The sequence below is a fragment of the Macaca mulatta genome, chromosome 12 (genome assembly GCF_049350105.2).
Source record: "Macaca mulatta isolate MMU2019108-1 chromosome 12, T2T-MMU8v2.0, whole genome shotgun sequence".
Lineage (NCBI taxonomy): Eukaryota > Metazoa > Chordata > Mammalia > Primates > Cercopithecidae > Macaca > Macaca mulatta.
In genome coordinates, this window is record NC_133417.1 from 138787388 (window position 1) to 138804216 (window position 16829).

Sequence of the window (16829 nt, forward strand, 5' to 3'; positions counted from 1 at the left end):
TTTCCTTTCTAAGGGCTAGATGGCGCCAATTCAGGACGAGGAAAAAACAATTTCCAGTGTTTGCAAGCAGGACTTAGTTCAAAGTTTCATCCACCAACTCCCAGATTTGAACCATGACTTTCTTCCTATAAGGATTAACTGTGTGTCTTTGGCCAGATATGATTAATCAAGCTAATTTCATAGACATTAAACTCTGAATCCTATAACAGTAGATTAGCCTTTATTTAGCATCCATGAAACACAACTGATCATAGCATCCATGACACACAACTGACCATATTAAAACTCACAAGAATTGTGCAAGCTGTGATGTCATGGCATAATGCAAAAATGAGACAATATTAACAAAAGTTTAACTGAAACAAAAATAGTAATTAAAACAATTTCTTGAGGGAAAAACATTGCTAATTAAATCTTGGACAAGCGAGCAAATACAATTTGATTTCTATTACACTAGAGCAAAAGAGAGCAAAAATAAGGATAGTCATTGCTGTACTGTTTGTAATAAGAGAAAAATGGCAAAAAAAAAAAAAACCACCAAAATACACATTAATGGGAGATTTTTTAAAAAATAGGAAATGTCTTAAAGCAGTTCAAAGAAAAAAACAGATTCATATATATTGATCTTAAAAGATCTTTAAAATATTTTAAGTGAAACAAATTTATAGTATAATACACGCAAAGTGATCCCATTTATAATTTAAAAGAAATCACAGAAGCAAAGCACACTCTGCAATTCTGTATGTACGTACATAGACACATGCTGGTATAGGCACAGCAAAGGTCTGGAGGGACACACACTCTACTGAGGTGAATAAGATGATGTTATCTGATTGCAACAGTGACTTCTAGACAAAGGACTAGAATAGAGTGGTAACCAAGGGGGACTTTTAATCCCCTAGAAGTTTAAAAAGTGAGAAGAAATCCATGATTACTTGTATGATAAAAAATAAAAGGCTTTAAAATGTAATTATAGAATGTTTAGAAAATGACAATAAAAACACAGTATACTAAAAGATGGTGGGTGAATGAAAGCAAGCTTATTATTCTAAGAAAACTGAAAGTCTTAAATATTGTATTTAAGAAAAACAATCAAATAATGGAGCAATCAACTTAATTGTGTTTTAGGAAGGGGAAACAGAGAGCATAAAGGCCTTATTTCAGAAACAGCAAGGAGGCCAGTGTGGCTGGAGCAGAGTAAGTAAGAGGTGGAAATGGTTGGAGGTTTGAAAATAAAACAAAAATGATACCAGAGAACCAGATGACATAGGCCCTTGTACAGACATTCTCTTTCTTTCAGGTATGTTTCAGGGAGAAGAGGAGTTTTCCTGTGAATATGTTCTAGGTTTGGATGATTGTTAGACAATCAAGTGGCAGTTGGATGTTCTGGGGCGAGATCCAGTCTAAGAACTGGGCAGCGGAACGCTCAAAGATAGAGAAGGAGACAGCAAACTGAGAAAGGTAGGCCAGTGGGATATAAGAAAAACCTGGAGTTGTGGTCTTCTGGAGCCCAGTGACAAAAGTGTTTCAAAGAAGAGAGTCATTAGCTACATCGAATGTTGCTGAGAGAGCAAGTAAGATGAAGAGTAAAAACTGCTCACTGGACATAGTAATGTGGAGGCCACTAATGACCCTGACATAAGCTATTTCAGTGACATAGCAAGGAACAAGTCTGCCTGCAAGGGGTTCAACAGAGTACAGAAAGGAAGATAGATAACTTTTGAAAAGTTTTGTGGCTTCTTTCCTTGAAATTAAAAAAATGTAAAGTTAAAAAGTCCAGTGAAAATCTGGGAAAATACCTGCAGAAAATAGTAAAATGATCCTCAAATACCCATCACCCAGTCCCAATTATAGGTTGAGTATCCCTTATTTGAAATACTTAGGACTAGAAGTGTTTCAAATTTTGGATTTTAAAAATTTTTTTGGAATCTCTGCATTATACTTACCAGCTAAGCAAACTTAATCCAAAAATCTAAATCTGAAATGCTCCAATGAGCATTTTCTTTGAGTGTCATGTCAAAGGGTCAAAAAGTGCTCAAAAAGTTTTGGATTTTGCAATCTGGTGGTGGCCCTGCCTCCCCAGAGAGAGTGCTGCACAGCTGCCTGGCCCACACATGCCTGCACCCAGCCCAGTAGCAAGTGTGGCAGTATCCCCTCCCCAGAGAGACCAACACACAGCTATGCTCAGGTTGTGCTTGGTCTCAGCACAAACTAGCACCCTTTCCTCCACCAAACCATGTCACCTCTGTCACAAACACCCATAACCTAGGCAATTGAGGCAATTGCACACATCATTCCTTTCCTCCACCAAACCATGTCACCTCTGTCACAAACACCCATAACCTAGGCACTTGAGGCAATTGCACACATCATTAATGAGGATTACAGCTGAAGAACCGCTGTAGGGATCATGCTACTGAACCCACCAAGAACCAAAGCCAACAACACATCATTTCCAACAGACACCCTAGAATCCATCTATAGGAAAAAGCTCCTCCCCACAAAAGATACTCTATAAAATTGGAAAAAATACGTGTTCAAGTAAATGTGAAGATATCAACATAAGACAACAAACATGAAGGGCCAAGGAAAGATGATATTCTGAAAGGAACACAATAAGTCTCCAGTAACAAACCCTGAAGAAAAGTATATATGAAATGCCTGAAGAGAAATTCAAAACAATGATCTTAAGGAGATTCATAAACAAGAGAATATAGACAAACAATCTAAAATTCAACAAAATCAGAAAAAATAATTAATAATCTGAATCAGAAATTCATCAGAGAAAGAATTTCTGAACTTGAAGACAGGTCTTTTAAAATGACCCAGTCAGAAGAATAAAAATAATTAACAATTTAAAAAGAATGAAGAAAACCTACAGGACCAACAAGACACCATTAAATAAACAAATTTTCTCATCATAGAAGTGCCAGGGAGAGAATGACAAAAGACACAGAAAATCTATTTAATTAAATAATAGGTGAAAAATTCCCAAGTCCGGGAGAGATATGGACATCCAGATCCAGAAAACTCATAGGTTCCCCAATTAGATTCAGCACAAAAGGATTCACTTTGGGAACTTTATAATAAGACTCTCAAAAGTTAAAGACAAAAAGAGAATTCTGAAAGCTACAAGAGAAAAGCATTAAGTCACATATAAGGGAATCCCCAGTAGACCATCAGTGGATTTCTTAGCAGAAACCTTGCAGGCCAGAAGAAAATAGGGGTAATATAGGAAAGAAAAAACACCATCAGCCAAGAATATTATATCCGGGAAAGCTATCCTTCAGAAATGAAGGTGAGATAAAAATCTCAGATAAGCAAAAGCTAAAGGAATTTATCACCACTAGACCAATCTTACAAGAAAATACTTAAGGGAGTGCTACAACTGGAAACAAAAGGATGACAATTACTATCATGAAAAAACAAGAAAATATAAAACTCACAAGTATAGGTAAATTCATAATCATACTCAGAATACCCCAGTGTTGCAATGGTGCTGTATAAATCTATCAGTCCTCTTCCATGAAGGTTTAAAGTCAAAACAGTCAAAAACAACATCAGTTACAATTAGTGGTTAAGGACACAATAAAGATGTAAACTAAGGCAATAAAAATATAAATTGTAGAGGGAAGGGAAAAAATTCTAGAGTATTTTTATATGACCAAAGTTGAGTTGGATACAGCTTAAAATAGTCTATTATAAGTACAAGACTGTTTATCTTAGCACCACAGTAACCACAAAGAAAGAAATGACAGCAAATACACAAATAAGAAAGAGAAAAGAAACAAAGCTTAGTACCATAGACAACCATCAAACCACAGAAGTAAACAACCAGAAAGGAAGAAAAAGATCTAGAAAACAACCAGAAAACCATTAACAAAATGGCAGGAGTAAGTTCTTACTTATCAATAATAACCTTGATTAAATTCTGCAATTAAAAGATATAGAGTAACGGAATGGGTTAAAGAAAAGAAGACCCAACTATATATGTTTCCTGAAAAAGACTCACACTGTTAAAGACAAACACAGACTGAAAGTGAAGGGATGGAAAAAGATAGTCCATGCAAATAGAAACCAAAAGTGAGCAAGAATAGCTACATTTATGTAAGATAAAATAAACTTTAACTCAAAAACTATGAAAGGTCATTATAATTGATAATGGTCACTATAGAAGATCATTATATAATAACTTACTATATAATCTATAATGAAAAAAGGGATTCAACAAGAGGATATAATAATTGTAAATATATATGCAAATACCACCAGAACACCCAAATACATAAAGCAAATATTATTAGACCTCTAGGGGGACAAGACTGTAATACAATAATAATAGGGACTTCAACACCCCACTTTCAATAATGGAAAGATCATCGAGACAGAAAACCAACACAGAAACATTAAACTTAAACTGTACCATAGACCAAATGGAGCTAACAGATATTTATAGAACATTCCATCAACAGCTGCAGGATACACATTCTTGTCAACTGCACAGAGAACATTATCCATGGTAGATCATACATTAGACCACAAAACAAGTCTTAATACATTTAAGAAGACAGAGATCATATCAAGTGTCTTCTCTAACCACAATGGTATAAAACTAGAAATCAAAAAGAATAACTTTAAAACCTTACAAATACATGGAAATTAAACAAGACCAATAATAATAATAACAACCAATGAGTCAATGAAGAAAGTAAAAGGGAAATTTTAAAATGCCTTGAGACTAAAATAGAAATGTATTATACCAAAACCTATGGGATACAGCAAAAACAGTTCTAAGAGGGAAGTTCACAGCAATAGATGCCTAGATCAAAAATGAAGAAAGATTTCTAATAAACAACCTAATCATGAACCTCAAGGAACTAGAAACATAAGAACAAGCTAAACCCAAAAGAAGTAGAAGAGAATAATAAAGCTCAGCGCAGAAATAAACAAAGTAGGAACTAATAAAACAATTCAAAAGAGCAACGAAATTAAAAACTGGTTCTTTTAATAGATAAGATTGGCAAACCTTTAGCTAGACTAAGAAAAAAAGAGTGAAGACTCAAAGTCAGAGATGCAAATCAGACATTACAATTGATACCATAGAAGTACAAAGGATCATAAGAGACTACTATGAACAACTACTTGCCAATAAATTTAAAAACATAGAAGAAATGGATAAATTCCTGGACATATACAATATACTAAGATTAAATGATGAAGAAATAGAAAATCTGTACAGGCCAACAAGTGAGAAAATGCTTTCAATAATAAAGTCTTTCACCAAAGAAAAGCCAAGGACCTAATGGCTTCACTGCTGAATTCTACCAAACATTTAAAGAATACCAATTCTCCTCAAACTACTCCAGAAAAATTGAAAAGTTGTGGATATTTAAAAACTCATTTTATGAGGCCAGCATTATCCTGATTCCAAAACCAGATGTAGATTCAACAACAACAACAAAAAGAAAACTATAGGCCAATATCCCTGATGAACACAGATGTAAAAACTGTCAACAAGATATTAGCAAACTGAATTTAACAAGCACATTAAAAAGACCATGCACAATTATCAAGTGGTATTCATCCCAAAGATGAAAAAATTCATATGGAACCATAAAAAAACCCAAATAGTCAAAGCAATTCTGAGCAAAAAGAACAGAGCTGGAGGAACCATACTACCTTACTTCAAAATATACTACAAAGCAACAGTAACCAAAACAGCATGGTACTGGCAAAAAGTCTGACACATAGGCCAATGCACCAGAATAAAGAGTCCAGAAATAAATTCACATACTTAACAGCCAACTGATTTTTGATGGATGCGCCAAGAACACACATTGGGAAAATGATAGTCTCTTCAACAAATGGTTCTGGGAAAACTGGATCTCCATATCTAGAAAAATGAGACTAGATTCCCTAACTCTCACTAAATACAAAAATCAGCTTAAATGATTTAAATACTTAAATGTAAAACCCAAAACAATGAAATCACTAAAGGAAAACATAGGAGGAACACTTTATGACGCTGGGTTAGGCAAGAATTTTTAAAATAAGCTTTTGTTGCCTCAAAAGCATAGGCAACAAAAGAACATAGACAAATGGGATTACATCAAACTAAAAAGCTTTTGTACAGCAAAAGAAACAACAAAGTAAAGAGACAACCTACAGATTGGGAGAATATGTTTGCAAAGTATAAATCTAACAAAGGGGGCTAGGCATGGTGGCTCACATCTGTTATCCTAGCACTTTGGGAGGCCGAGACAGGCAGATCACTTGAGTTCAAGAGTTCAAGAACAGCCTGGGCAACATGGTGAGACACTATCTCTACCGAAAATACAAAAAAAAAAAAAGAAAAAAAATAGCTGGGCATTGTGGCATATGCCCGTGATCCCAGCTACTTGGGAGGCTGAGATGGAAGGATCACTTGAGCCCTGGGGGTGGAGGTTGTAGTCAGCTGAGATCACACCACTGCATGTCAGTCTAGGTGACAGAGTGAGACTGTCTTAAAAAAAAAATCTAGCAAAGAGTTAATATCCAGAATATATTATATAAGGAACTTAAACAATTAAACAGCAAAAAAAAAAAAAAATTCTAATTTAAAAATTGGCAAAAGACTTTAGTAAACATTTCTCAAAAGACACACAAATGGCCAACAGGTACACATGCAAAAAATGCTCAACATCACTAATCATAAAGGAAATGTAAATCAAAACCACAATGAGGTACCATCTCACTCCAGTTAGAATGGCTACTATCAAAAAAAAAAAAAAAGAAAATATGTATTTACAAGAATGTGGTGAAAAGGGAACATTTATGCACTGTTGGTGAGACTGTAAATTAGTACGGCCATTATAGAAAACAGTACGGAGGTTCCTCACAAAATTAAACATAGAACTATCATGTGATTCACCAATCCCGCTACTGGGTATGTATCCAAAGGGTATGAAATCAGTATGTCAGAGATATCTGCACTGCCATGTTTACTGGAGCATTATTTACAATTGCCAAGATACTGAATCAACCTAAGCATCCAACAATGGATGAATAGGTAAGGAAAATGTGGTATATATACACAAACTAATATAGTACTATTCAGCCATAAAAAGGAATAAAATCCTGTTATTTGTGACAACATGGATGAACCTGGAATACATCACGTTAAGTGAAAGAAGCCAGGCACAGAAAGGCCTATCCGTAATATGACCTCACTCATATGTGGAATCCTAAAAAAAAAAAAAAAGAGTTGACATTATAGAAGCAGAAAGTAAAACAGTAGTTACTAGTGACTGAGGGGGAGATGTAAGGGGAGGATGCGAGAGGGTGGTCAACAGGTACAAAGTTACAATCTAATAGGGGGAATAAGCTCTACTGTTCTATTGCACGGTAGGGTGATGATGGTTAACAGTAAGGATTGTATATTAAAAAATAGTTAGAAAAGCTCTTGAATGTTCTCACCACCAAGAAATGCTAAATGCATGAGGTAATGAGTATGCTAAATACCCTGATTTAATCATTACACAACATACATATGTACCAGAATATTAAAATGTGCCTCGTAAATATGTGTCAATTTAATTTTTTAAAAAATAGTTTGATTGTGGAGCATTTTGAATTTTGGGATCAGGGATGCTCAGCTTGTATTGCCATGGCCAGTTTTATGTGTCAGTAACCCACTCACTTCCCCTGCCCTTGCCTCAGATTTTTTTGAAGCAAATGCCAGATATATAATTTCATTTGTAAATATTTATTATGCATCTCTAAAAGACAAAGATTTTTAAAAACCTACAATGATTATGACAGCTAAAAAATTAAGAATTCTTTAATATCAACAAATATCCAACTAATGTTCAAATTTCTCTACTTTCTGTTAAATTATTACTAAAGTTCCTTTGGCTTGAATTAGGGTCCCAATAAAGTCCATACATTGCAACTGGTTGCTATGTCTTTTAAGCCTCTTTTGACCTATAGGTTGTCCTCATCTCCTGCAATTTATCTGTTGTAGAAGAGTTTTCTGATCTACATTTGGCTAATTGCAGACCTGTGATGAATTTAACCTGTTCCTATGCCTCCTGTATTTCCTATAAACTGGTAGTTAGACCTAAAGGCTTATTCAGACTCAGGTCCAGTTGTTTGGTTTTTTTGCAATAAGGGCATGGGGTATTGTTCTGAATTTCTATGTTGCCTGAGTGTTGCTCTTTTTTGGGTTAGCAATCTTTGAGGATCATTGCCTAGGTTCATTAATTTAGTAGGAGTTGAAAAAATGTAAAATTCTAAAATGCCTTCTTCATTTATTAGTTGGAATATGTTTATAAATAAAACTTATTATCTGCTTAGCTGCCCTGGGATATAGTTTGCAAGGCAAAAACAGGAAAAAAAATGCTTTATTTTTTACCTTTATGGTTGCCTAGCATCCATTATAGGTAACAGTGCATATTTTTGTATAGGATCATTATGAACTCACAGATTTACAGATTTTATGTATTTGTTTCAATTAATTTTTGTTATTTTTCTCACTGACGTTCAAATTGTCTCATCTTTGACTAGTGAGCTCCTCAATCTCTTTGATAATTCCAATAGTCTTTGTTAGCGGCTTCACTGCTTTCTGTGATGGTAAGATGTTTCAGGCTCATCTTAGACATTTCCTGACCTAGATACATAACCAGCCATTATTCTAAGATGCCCTGATTCCTGTTCGTAGAAAATGGTATTTGGCAGCCATAATCTGGGCGCCAGGGTTACTCTGCTGCTACCAGGCTGGTTACTCTTTCTAACTTGTATCAATGGACAGAGCTGGAAAAAAATTTTTTAAGAAAAAATATATGAAGTTCATTCAGACTTTTCTATTTCAAATTCAGGAGAACAGGTTTTTTTTTTAAACCACATTGATTTTATTTGTCTCTCTGTTTTCCAACACTAAAGGTCTAAGTTCTCAATAACAGCAATATAATCATTCACTTTATCACATACACACATATATACAAACATTCATACCACTGTGTGTGTATATAAATACTAGAAAAAATATGCCAACATGTTAACATTGGTAGCATAAAGGATAATGAGAGGTTTTCATTTTTTTCTTTTAATCAATTCCTGCATATTCAACATTTCTGTTAATAAAAAAGTATTATTGATAAAAAGAAAAAAATTGTAATCATTTAAAATTTCCAGTAGAGGCCGAATGGAGTGGCTCACACCTGTAATCCCAGCACTTTGGGAGGCCGAGGCGGGTGGATCACTTGAGGTCAGGAGTTTTGAGACCAGCCTGGCCAACATGGAGAAACCCCATCTCTGCTAAAAATACAAAAATTAGTCAGGTGTGGTAGCAGGTAACTGTAATCCCAGCTACTCAGGAGGCTGAGGCAGCAGAATCGCTTGAACCCGGGAGGCAGAGGTTGCCGTGAGCTGAGATCATGCCACTGTACTCCAGCCTGGGTGACAGAGTTCAGACTCTGTCTAAAAAAAAAAAAAATCCAGTTGGTTCACCAATTTTCAAGCTCCCAAAATAAAATAATTCCTCTAGTGAGTACATATAATTCTCTGAAGTATATCATATTAGGCCTAGTTTAGGACCTCCAAATCTTAACACAGGATACCACTGTTCCTCACAGCAAACATACAAACACACACAGCCTCTGAAAACAAAAGGTAAAATTACTTACATCTCTCACAGATATTGTTTCTTCTACTATAATTTCCATTTCTGCCCCAGGTTGAACGTCACTCCCCATTGCAAAAAACAGGAACAACTAACATCAAGACAGACGCGTAAATGCAATTTAATCTGAACTTAAAAATCCAATAAACGTATTATTTACTTTCAAAAATGTAAAGCCAAGGGCCCATGAAACTTTAACAAAAAATCCCAATTTATATGAAAATATGACTATGATTAGTAACTTAATGTTACAATTTAAGCAACCCTACCCAGAAGTATAAACTTGCTTCACCATCAATGTTTTTTACTCCTAATAAATGTCTCTCACATACACTACTTATTTTTCTTTTTTTTTTTTTTGAGATGGAGTTTTGCTCTTGTGGCTCAGGCTGGAGTGCAGTGGAGTGATCTTGGCTCACTGCAACCTCTGCCTCCCAAGTTCAAGTGATTCTCCTGCCTCAGCCACCCACGTAGCTGGGATTCCAGGTGCGTGCCACTAGGCCTGGCTAATTTTTTGTATTTTTAGTAGAGGTAGGGTTTCACCATGTTGGCCAGGCTGGTCTTGAACTCCTGACTTCAGGTGATCTACCCGCCTCAGCCTCCTAAAGGGTTGGGGTTACAGATGTGAGCCACCATGCCCAGCCAACATACACTATGTCTTCTACTATGATCTCCATCTCTGTCTCGATCACTCCCAAAAGGAATTTGTAATTACTATACACAATTAGTATTAATAAGCTTTTTCTGAGTCACTTGGTTATGATTTTATTTTCTGCCAAGCGATTCAAATATTACAATTCTCAAGACTCTAAAGGAAAAATACAAATCTGATCTCTTATTCCGTTCCTTATAGCCCTGCTTTTCCTTTCTAACTCAGCCTCACTTGTCATGTTTTCCCTCCTATCAGCTTGTCATGCACTACTATTTGCTAGAGTTCAGGGGAAAGCAAATTAAGGGGGAAGTGGTTGGGAAAGTAATGAAGTGAATTTGGGAACCACAGACAACCTGACTTGAGTCCAGATTATCCTGCTACAGGATATTTACAATAAGAATATCCTTATGATTTCTCCACTGTAATAAGCTGATTAGCTTCTTACAAATGGCTTCTGGCAAAGGTCAAACCTGATGGTGTTTTATACTGAAAACGGACACTGATAAAGACAAGGGGAAAGGGAGGCTGCTCTCAGACTATTATATTAGTGCAGAGAGTAATTAAGTCCAAAATTAATAAACTGTATTTCATTAACCCTAAAATGCTACTGACTGTTATACTTACTATTTTCTGTACCAGTGCTAGCTATAACTGCAGAACGCCCCTGACTGTAAGATGCAACCTAATCTCACAGATGTTAAAACGTGGGAAAAAGAAGGTGTATCTTAGAACTTAGGAAATATAATGGTTGAAAGTGGTGGCCACTCAACATTAAAGATTCCTTTTAACCACAAAATCTTCATAGAAAAAGAAACATAAATATGCTTTGGGGTAATATTTTATATTTAAACATCTAGAACTATAAGGATGTAATCCTAAAATAAAATGTATCATTTAAGAAAAAAAACTTTTAGAGAAAAACACTATTACTGGAGTAGTTAAGGTACTAGTTATAATTCTGGTTATGGAAGGGTTGATTTTGTTTTGAAACAAGTGACCTTATTTTACCTGACAGGAACTTGGTGCTTTTCCAAGACACAGTCCCAATGAACTTCCCATCTTCAATTCTGCTTCCTTCAAAGTATAGCTGTCCGGCACTTAAAAAAATTTTGATAACATGATGAAGGTTATTAATTCCTAGCTCTCTAAGAAAAATAAAATATTCAAATCAGTATTTCTCTGAAAATCAAGAATATCAAGAAAGAAGAAAAACGAGTTGCACTTCAGGCAAAAGGATTACATGCACTATGATTAGGTTTGATTTTCAATTTCCATACTCTAGGATATTTTGTTCCTGTTTTCTACATAACAATGCTAAAAGGAAGCTATGAATGTCTAGTTTCCTACTTAATAAAAATGACTTGCTCAAAGAGCTGTTGTTTATATGGATTAAAAGCCAGATAATCCAAATCAATCCATAAATGAAGAACCAGCTTCTTCGAAGTTTAAAGTTGAGATTGTTATTACCATCAATAATTAGGCTCATCCATGACTAAATTAAATCTAAGGTAAGAGCTGATAGAGATGAGAACTGAAGATTTTATTTCATAATTGGTATCACAATAAAATTAGCAAAGCAAATGGAAAAACTTTGAAAATAAAGTTGGAAAAAATATAACTAGATCAAACCCACGACTAAAATGAGAATCAGATAGAACAGTGTTTCATTTAGAAAACAGAAGTGTTTGTTTCTAGTTAAGATTTTCTGTAATACAAGGGTAAGATACCTGGATGGAAATACATCCTATAAATCAGTTTCCAACAGGTAATTTTTAAATATTAGGTATTGGAGGCCACTACTTAAAGTATCAAGAAAGAAAGATGAGTATAAGCCACCTTTTGAAAGTTATCAAAAAGATTTACCTGGACAAAGAAGCTTCCCATTTCTATCAATAGGTCTCAAACAGCTGTTGTCAGCTATAAATAAAAGGAATATTATTTTTCTTAGTATATTATTTTTCTTAGAGAGCTAGGAATTAATAACCTTCATAATATTATCAAAATAAAAGGAAGTTGGTTACAGCATCAAATACAGAAAACAAAAGAGAGATGCTCTATTGTGTTAATTAGCAGAAAACTACAGAAAGCTAAAAACAAAAACACACCAAAAACCCCCCAACAACCAAAGAAAAACCCCCAAAATAAGTACAGTCAGCCTTTGTTTTACTGTTAGCAAGACTAACAGTACCAGGTGAAACTGTGCAAAACAATCTTAATAATCAATGGAAAAATTACAATCGTTCCATGACACTTAAAAATTTTTGTTGTAACATTTAAAACCCTCTTCGTTATTAATATTATACATGTATTAGGAAAGGAAAAACAGTAAAACCAATATTTATACTATAATTTAAAATACTAGAATCTTTGAGAATTAAAATGTTTTCTTTGTAAATTACATATGAAGAGTAGTTTAAACAGGGCTTGGTTTCTTCTCATTGTATAGCTTATAATATGGAGTGACATCTTTCCTGTCCTGTAGCAAACTGTCATACTCCTTTCTAAGTTTGGATCAGCTTCCAATATCCAGAGTTGCTTGAGTGACAGCAGGGTCAACATTCCCACAGGTTGCCGCTGCTTCTATAACTCCATATACTTTTGTTTCTTTGTGTACTTTCTTCTCTGTTGGCCAATTCCCTCTTTTGATTATGTATTCTTGTAAAATGTCATGGTGGGTTTAGCACTGGGATAAAGGGAGGCAACGCAACCACATGCTTTGCTGTCTGTGTAGGGAAGTGAAGTGTACACACAGCGACAAACCACTAGCAGACTTGAAAGAAGTGACCGGTTACTGCTTGTGGTGCACATGTGTTATTTATGTGATGAATTGTGCCCTGAAGAGCTGGCAGTCAAGTGTGTACTTTATTCAGTTACAGTTAATATACCATATACCATGGTTGCTGAAATTTTAACCATCTTGCTGGGGGACTGATGTTATATAACTAAATGATAGTAATGAAATTTCTGCATATCAGAACAGTACAAGCGGACTGCCTATATTTAAAATATGTTGGGTGATTTTATGCTTATCAAATGGGCCAGCATGCACTATGTTTAAGGACACAGATTCTTGCTTTAGAAGATCCCCTGGTGCTTGGAAGGGGAAAACCAAGTTTTCAGTTCAAACAAAATTCTTAAAAAGTAGGACGTAAATTGGAGGGGTGGGGGAAGGTTGAGTGTTCTGAAGAGACAACAATAGTATGAGCCTTAGAAGTTTTAACTTTATTAGACCACAGCAGAATCTCTTTCTGAGATTCCTGAGTTCAATATCTTGTATTACAGTAATATGAGGCTAGCATACAATTCTCACATAAACCTCCTGTCAACGGAAACAATTTACTCAGAGTTCCCCAACTTAAAAAGTGCTTTTAAAATACTGTCTCTTTAAAATCTGTTGGTTTTCACCGAACAGGTACTTACTGTGTATTGTCTATGTGCCAGGCACTGTACTAGAAACTGGAAATACAATGGTAAGCAAAGCAGTGTAAACTCAGCCCTCACACAACCTTGTCTAATGGGGGAGGTGGATGTTCATAACAGAAATAAAAGGGCAGCTACAGTAATAAATGCTATGAAGGTAAAGTACAGGGTGTTAGGAGAGTACATTAGCAAAATCAACTGGGATTGTGTGGTCAGGGATGGAAGGAGAAGGAACATTTCAGATGAGACCAAATAAACAGCTGAAGTTAAAAGCAAAGGGAACAGAGTTGAAAGAGAGACTGAGCACTAAGAAGTCTTGGGGGTCAAAGAGAGCTTGTGCACTGAGAAACGCAGAAAAGTCAGCATGGTGAGTTGTGAGTATGTATAAAAGCAGATCACAACAAAGTTACAGTTAAGCAGGGGTCAAATTGTGCAGGTTCTTGTAGGCTAGGTTAAGGAATTAACTTAAGTGCAATGGAAAGCACTAAAGGGCTTTGTGCGGAGGAGTGACAGGATCTAATTCACATGTATTGACCATGATCAAATGGTTTGGAGGGGGGCAAGAGTGGAAGAAGGGAGACAAGTTACAGGGGATGGCAGTGAACTATGCATTTTAATAAACCAATGACTTTTAATAATGGACTTTACTGAGTTATAATTTTCTTATAATAAAATACATGTTTTAAGCGTACAGTTAATAGTTTGAAAAGTACATAAACATCTGGTAACCATCAGCAAACTGAGGTATAATTTGCATCATCCCCCTTAAAACTCCCTGTGCCAATTTGCAGCCAATCCCCTTCCTCTCTCCCAATCCTGATCTGCCTTCTGTAATTACAGCTCAGATTTTATTTGTCTAAAGTGTCTTATGTATGGAATCACACAATACGTACTCTTTTGCATCTACTTTCTTTCTCTTGGCATAATGACTTTGAGATTCATCCATGCGTTGCATGTGGTGGAACTAGCAGTGCCTTGCTCTTCAGTGATGAACAGTATCCCATTGCTTAAATACACCATCATTTGTCCATCCCTTTACCTGCTCATGGGCATTAGGATTGCTTCCAGTTTGGGGCTAGGAACATTTATGTCTTTATGAGGATATACGTTTTAACTCTTATTCAGTAAATACCTAGATGTAGAATTGGTAAGTGGATGTTTAAATTTATAAGAAATAAGCTAACTTTTCCAAAGTGGCCATACCCATTTTAACATCCCACCAGCAACGTATGGGAGTTCCAGTTGCTCTACATCCTTGCTAACACGTGGTTGACTTAACATTTTAAGTTTTATTTATTCTGCAGGGTGCACAGTAGGGTGTCATTATGGTTTTAATTTGATGGCTAATGATTCCGAGCATTTTTTCCCTGTATTTACTGGTCATTCATAGATAGGTCTTCCTTTGTAAAGTGTCTGTTCAAGCTTCTAAACCTGGGTTAGGTTACAAGTTTTTTTTTTTTTTTAATATTCTGAATGTAAGCTGATCATCAAATATGTGTTTCACAAATATTTCCTCCCAGTTTATGGCTCGCCTTTTCAAATGCCTTTTGAAGAGTACAAGTTTTAAATTTTAATGTAAATTAATTAGGCTTTTCTTCCATGGTTTGTGCTTTTTGAGTCCTATCTTTAAGAATACAAAAACCTTTCCTTATGATAAAGTAACAAAGATTTCCTCATATGTTTTCTCCCAGAAATTTTATAGTTTTAGGTTTTAACTTTCAGTTGTATGATCCATTTAATTTTTGCATCAGGTGAAGTAAAGCTTGAGGTTCATTTCTGCATATACAAATATCCAAATGGCCCAGCACTATTTGTTGAAAAAATACTATCTCTCTGCTTGAAAAAATACTATCTCTTTGCATGAAAATACCTTGGTACCTTTGTTAAAAGTCAACTGACTATGCACCTATTTCTAGATTCTCTATTTAAGTTCCACTGTAAATATTTTAGGCTTCACGGGTCACATGTGATCTCTGTTGCACATTCTTCTTCTTTAAAAAGCCCTTTACTAGTGTGAAAACTATTCTTTGCCCACTGGCTGAACAAAAACAGGTTGTAGGCCATAGTTTGCTGACCTCCTCTCTACATGTCTACCTGTATGCCAATATACACTGTCTAGAGTGAGCCTTGAAATCAGATACTGTAATTCTTTCAACTTTGTTCTCTTGTTTTCAAACGTGTTACAGCTATTTTAAGTTCTTTGCATTTCCATAAAAATTGTAGAGTCAGCTTGTCAATTTCTTTAAAAAATGTTAAGATTCTGAGTAAGAATATATTAAATCTACAAATCAATTTGGGAAGAATTATCCTCTTAAGAATATTATATCATCTGGCCAGGTGCGGTGGCTCACACCTGTAATCCCAGCACTTTGGAAGGCCGAGGCAGGCGGATTATGAGATCAGGAGATAGAGACTATCCTGGCTAACACGGTGAAACCCTGTCTCCACTAACAATACAAAAAATTAGCCGGGTGTGGTGGCAGGCACCTGTAGTCCCAGGTACTCGGGAGGCTGAGAGAGGAGAATGGCGGGAACCTGGGAGGCGGAGGTTGCAGTGAGCTGAGATCGCACCACTGTACTCTAGCCTAGGCAACAGAGTGAGACTCCATCTCAAAAATAAATAAATAAATAATAAATAAGTTAGCTAGGCATGGTGGCAGGTGCCCATAACCCAGATATTCACGGGGCTGAGGCAGGAGAATCGTTTGAACCCAGGAGACAGAGATTGCAGTGAGCCAAGATTGCCCCCTTGTACTCCAGCCTTGGGGACAGAGCAAGACTCTGTCTCAAATTAAAAAAAAAAAAAAAAAAAAAAAAAGAATATCGTGTTGTCCGATTCGTGAATGTGGTATATTGTTTTATTTATTCAGGTCTTCTTAAATATCTCACAGCAATATTTCCTAGTTTTCAGTGTACAGGTCTTGTACATATTTGTTCATTTATGTCTAAGTATTCCATAATATTTTATGCTATTATAAATGTTTTCTTAATTTTGATGTCAATTTTGTTGTTGTTGTTGCTGGTAGGTAAAAGGGCAATGAATTTCTTTATATGACTTTGAGTTCTTACAAAATTTACATGCATTAAGATACTAATTCA

General features: G+C 35.5%; 1 protein-coding gene across 11 annotated transcripts in view; it reads right to left on the reverse strand.

The window, feature by feature from the left end:
* The window catches only part of USP40 (ubiquitin specific peptidase 40), a 93775-nt gene that overhangs the window by 29761 nt on the left and 47185 nt on the right, over positions 1 to 16829 (reverse strand). For all 11 annotated transcript variants that reach the window (XR_013402239.1, XR_013402241.1, XR_001438816.3 and 8 more), the window contains exons 19-21: positions 12174 to 12227; positions 11319 to 11407; positions 9663 to 9749 (exon numbers count right to left, since the gene is read on the reverse strand). Coding sequence is in view for 6 of the 11 variants with exons in the window: in XM_077957945.1 (XP_077814071.1) it covers positions 9663 to 9749; positions 11319 to 11407; positions 12174 to 12227 (230 nt within the window). In the remaining 5 variants the exon portion in view is untranslated. The remainder of the gene's footprint in view (positions 1 to 9662; positions 9750 to 11318; positions 11408 to 12173; positions 12228 to 16829) is intronic.